The 3,676-nt window shown below is 44.6% G+C and overlaps 2 protein-coding genes across 2 annotated transcripts in view; one reads left to right on the top strand and one right to left on the bottom strand.

Annotated features, from left to right (window-relative positions):
• T265_02744 (hypothetical protein) overlaps positions 1–3,676 on the top strand; it is a gene marked incomplete at both ends in the record, with an annotated part of 77,910 nt that overhangs the window by 7,568 nt on the left and 66,666 nt on the right. The window contains one exon of the mRNA XM_009167059.1: positions 2,017–2,355. Within this exon, the coding sequence (XP_009165323.1) occupies positions 2,017–2,355 (339 nt within the window). The remainder of the gene's footprint in view (positions 1–2,016; positions 2,356–3,676) is intronic.
• Positions 1–3,676, bottom strand: part of T265_02745 (hypothetical protein) — a gene marked incomplete at both ends in the record, with an annotated part of 24,506 nt that overhangs the window by 4,460 nt on the left and 16,370 nt on the right. The gene's annotated exons all lie outside the window — the stretch shown is intronic.

Here is a 3,676-nt window from a genome sequence, read left to right as displayed (position 1 = left end):
ATCCGTGTTGATGATTGATGTCATGCTGTCGGTGATGATGATGATGATGACTCATTAACCGGACGGTCCGTATTTCGAACTCGATCCCGGCATCTCGACTGTTCCTGTCTGTGCTTGGACAGGTGTTTCCTCTATGTGGCATGACAGATAGGCACGAAAATGGTAAATAATTACTGATGATAATTACATGATAATTACATGATGACGTCCTCCCATAGCAAGTTTCGTGCCACTTGATTGTCAGCCCTGTCGGTTGAATTGATTTGACACCGATCATTCTAATTTACTTCAAATTTCTTCGAATTGGTGAGGATAAAGAACTTTGACAGTGTCGTGTGTGCTGAGGCTGGGCGAGACCATTCTTCTTGTGTACAGACCACTTCCCAATAGGGTGCACACGGTTATCGAAATATTGAGTCACAATCTATCACTGCATGGTGGAACAAACAGTTTCGTGGGGTATTCCAGACGTTTCTGTGCCCAAAATTCTTCGGGACAGCTGACATTCAAATCAATTGATAATGCTGATAGTCGGTCTACCCGATCACTCACCTGGTAGGTAACGGCGGTTTTTCCGAGGCTTTCAGTCCTAACTCACCAAATCTATCGGGCGAATTCAAATCCACAAAGGGGATGGTTTTTTAAATAACATATTTTTCAGGATTGATAAGTTGTATTGCACTGAAGATAGGACTGGTCGTGTACAGATTTTCCAGCCCCGTTTTTTGAACGCTTAACTGGCCTTATGCTTTTTGTTGTTCCGCATTGTTTCAACGCCTAACTGCGTACTGTGATGTTAAGTGGCGTTACGCTTATTGAATCCCCTCCAAGATTTTGTGTGCCCTATGCGCAGGTCACCGACCACTTAGTATGCAGTAAGTTGAGCTAGTATGGTAAGTAGTTGCGTTGCAGAACTCCAGATTGCTGGATGATAATCGCATCATAAACCGCATAGATAGCGCGCGTTTTTATCGAGGGAGGTCGTCAGGTGTTTGTCCTTAAAGGGTAAGTACATTGGTCGACCAGGGCTTTTCGTGCAGACGAAGGTAACTCAGCTTGGGTTGCAAGAGTTTGAATGAGCACACGCCAATTCCGTGTGCAAACCTACAGGTGCATGACCATATCGAGGACTAGCTTACAACCCACTGCTTTGTTCACTCAACAAGCATGATGCGATAATTCTGGTTAAAATGGTTCACCTAGTCTGAGTAACGATTGGAGCTGAGGTTGCCAGAACTCCATACCAAGGTCAGGTCATATATAGCCCGCACAGTTCAGTTGGCAACAACTATGGATGATGGGGTTATATGTGGTCGGCAATGCCAGTTCTTCGTTTAGTTACTTTCAGGACCACATCCGGTTGTCGCTAGATTTCGACACTGCTCTATCGGACTTTTGCGGTATCTGGCTCGATAATTTTCAGGCAACACTGGTGAAGTGCAGACTGAATGGATTTTAGCATTTATACCCGCTCGCGCTAGGTAAGTGAATGCAATTCTGGAATTAGCGTCACCGTTTTTGCCCAAGTGAATCTGAAGGACAGTATATCTAGCATGTGATGGTTCGCCCTCTGAATGTTGGGCAACGATTAATCCTGTGAATGTTTCCCGAAAACTGTGGAATAACATCATATTTCGACCGCTCTCACCGCGGCTGTTAGTGAGAGAAAAATAGTTAGCACGACTCATTCGGACAGCAGCCCTCAGCGGTTTTTGGTACCTATCGTCTACTAAATCTAAGTTTGGCCCCGAGGAGAACTGAATGGTTATTACTGACCCGTCTGGCGATGCAAATTGTCCATTTTTCCCTTGAGGAGACACCTCCATCATTTGGGCCCCGAACGAGAAATGCCCTTCCTCCTTCAAATATGCTGTTTTTGACCATCAAACGACTACCCTCATTGGTTTATACTTTTCTCATTCTATTGCTCTCATATTTTTATGTTTCGCTTTTTCGTCCAATTCGTTAGTTAGTCACAGTTAACTAATTGCCAAGCTCTTTTTTCTGTGTGCATAGAACGAAGCTCAATGAAAGCGAAAAAGCCATCAAGACACATTAGCGGTTTATTTCGGTTCAAGAAATCCCAGCCCGGGCAATCTGTGCGTCCTGTTTCTCCTTCCTCTGATGGTCAGACAGACCTGACTGTGAGTTCTCCTACCTCAGACAGTGAGCCGACGATTGGAACACAAGAGAATTCCTCCACTGAAGTGGAACCAGATGGGAATGCTGAACAACACTCAGCCACGGGGAAATCTTCCTGGCTGCTGCGCCTGTTCGAGTCAAGTTTATTCAATATGGATATGGCCCTTCAGTATCTGTTCAAGACCGACGATGATGATGTGAGAGCTTATCTGGGTACGTTTTCATCATATCCGTCTTCTCCTACACTTACCTGACGGCTGCGCCATTTTCGCTGTCATCTTGCCTCTAGCCGTTCAGCTGCATATTGCTTATCTGATTCTAGTATGATTAATAGAACAGATGGTAAAAGATGAAAACAAGGCCATAGATACCAAAATCGTGGGATAACTTGGGTTCGTTGTTTGTTAGTGATGCTCCTAGGCCATTTGAGTTGTGTTCTAGTGAAAATTATGGAATCACTGTGGTGCGGTTTTGGGATCGTCGGGTGATAACTACAGCTGCATGGTTTTCTGGTTGGAACACAGGGTCCGCAGTTCGGTTGCCTTTGGGGGCGAGATGGCTCAATGGTTAGAGTGCGAATTTACTGACCGGAAGGTTCATGGTCCGAACCCGACCTCTACCTCTCGAATTTCCCTGTCTAGGCTTAGGTAAACTGGTGGTATCCAAACTCTTGTGTTTCCTTCTGGTGAGATGGTAGCTAGGCACCCAAAGGGTGCTACAGCTGAACGATCTTTTTAATAGATTATTTTTTCAAGAATACTAAGAAATCATTTAAATGTCTGTGTTGGAAAAAATTTTCAATAACTTGGTTTTCGAAAAAAATTGGTGACAATCGGTAGATTTATTGCTGGGGAACGTTTCGCTTTTGACACAAAAGCTTCGTCAAGCCAAGTGAGACGTTGGTCGAGATTTAAGGCGAAAGGAGAACCAATCAGCAAAGTCAAGCTAATCCTCTGTTGGGTGTCGGTCGACGGATTTTTGCGTGTTAGGGTGGGTGAACAAGTGTTGGGTCGGTGGGGAAACTTACATGTGTTTTGGTCCAGCCTAGGGTCTCGTTCTTCTGGTTAGGCTCATCTGATGGTCCCTCTTGAAAGTCGTTTGAACCTTCTGTTAGTCTGTGTGGATGAGCTAGTGCTAACCTCGGAACCTAGTCACTTGGCCTGACGAAGCTTTTGTGTCAAAAGCGAAACGTTGCCCAGCAATAAATCTATCGATTGTCACCAAACTTTTCGAAAACGATGACTATTAAATCGGTTCCAAGTATTTTTCACATGATTGAACTTAGTTGGTTGTTGGCTCACGAAATCCATTCCAGGTAGTCACTGACAGGTAGCCTCACTGGCAATATGTGTGTAGTGGAAAATGATATGTCCGCTGAGATCCATTCTCACCGCATGAAGTAAAGATGCAACACTTGGCTTAAACTGGAAGTCATCCTAGCACCAGGTTACTTGCCGATTGACCATCGCTTATCTACCTGACACTGAGCGAGCACAGAACAATCTTTTGAATGAAGATCATTGACTGACAGTTT

The sequence above is a fragment of the Opisthorchis viverrini genome (genome assembly GCF_000715545.1).
Source record: "Opisthorchis viverrini unplaced genomic scaffold opera_v5_35, whole genome shotgun sequence".
NCBI classification, from domain to species: domain Eukaryota; kingdom Metazoa; phylum Platyhelminthes; class Trematoda; order Opisthorchiida; family Opisthorchiidae; genus Opisthorchis; species Opisthorchis viverrini.
The sequence above is the reverse complement of the archived record's forward strand: the minus strand, read 5'-3'. Positions and strand labels throughout refer to the sequence as shown.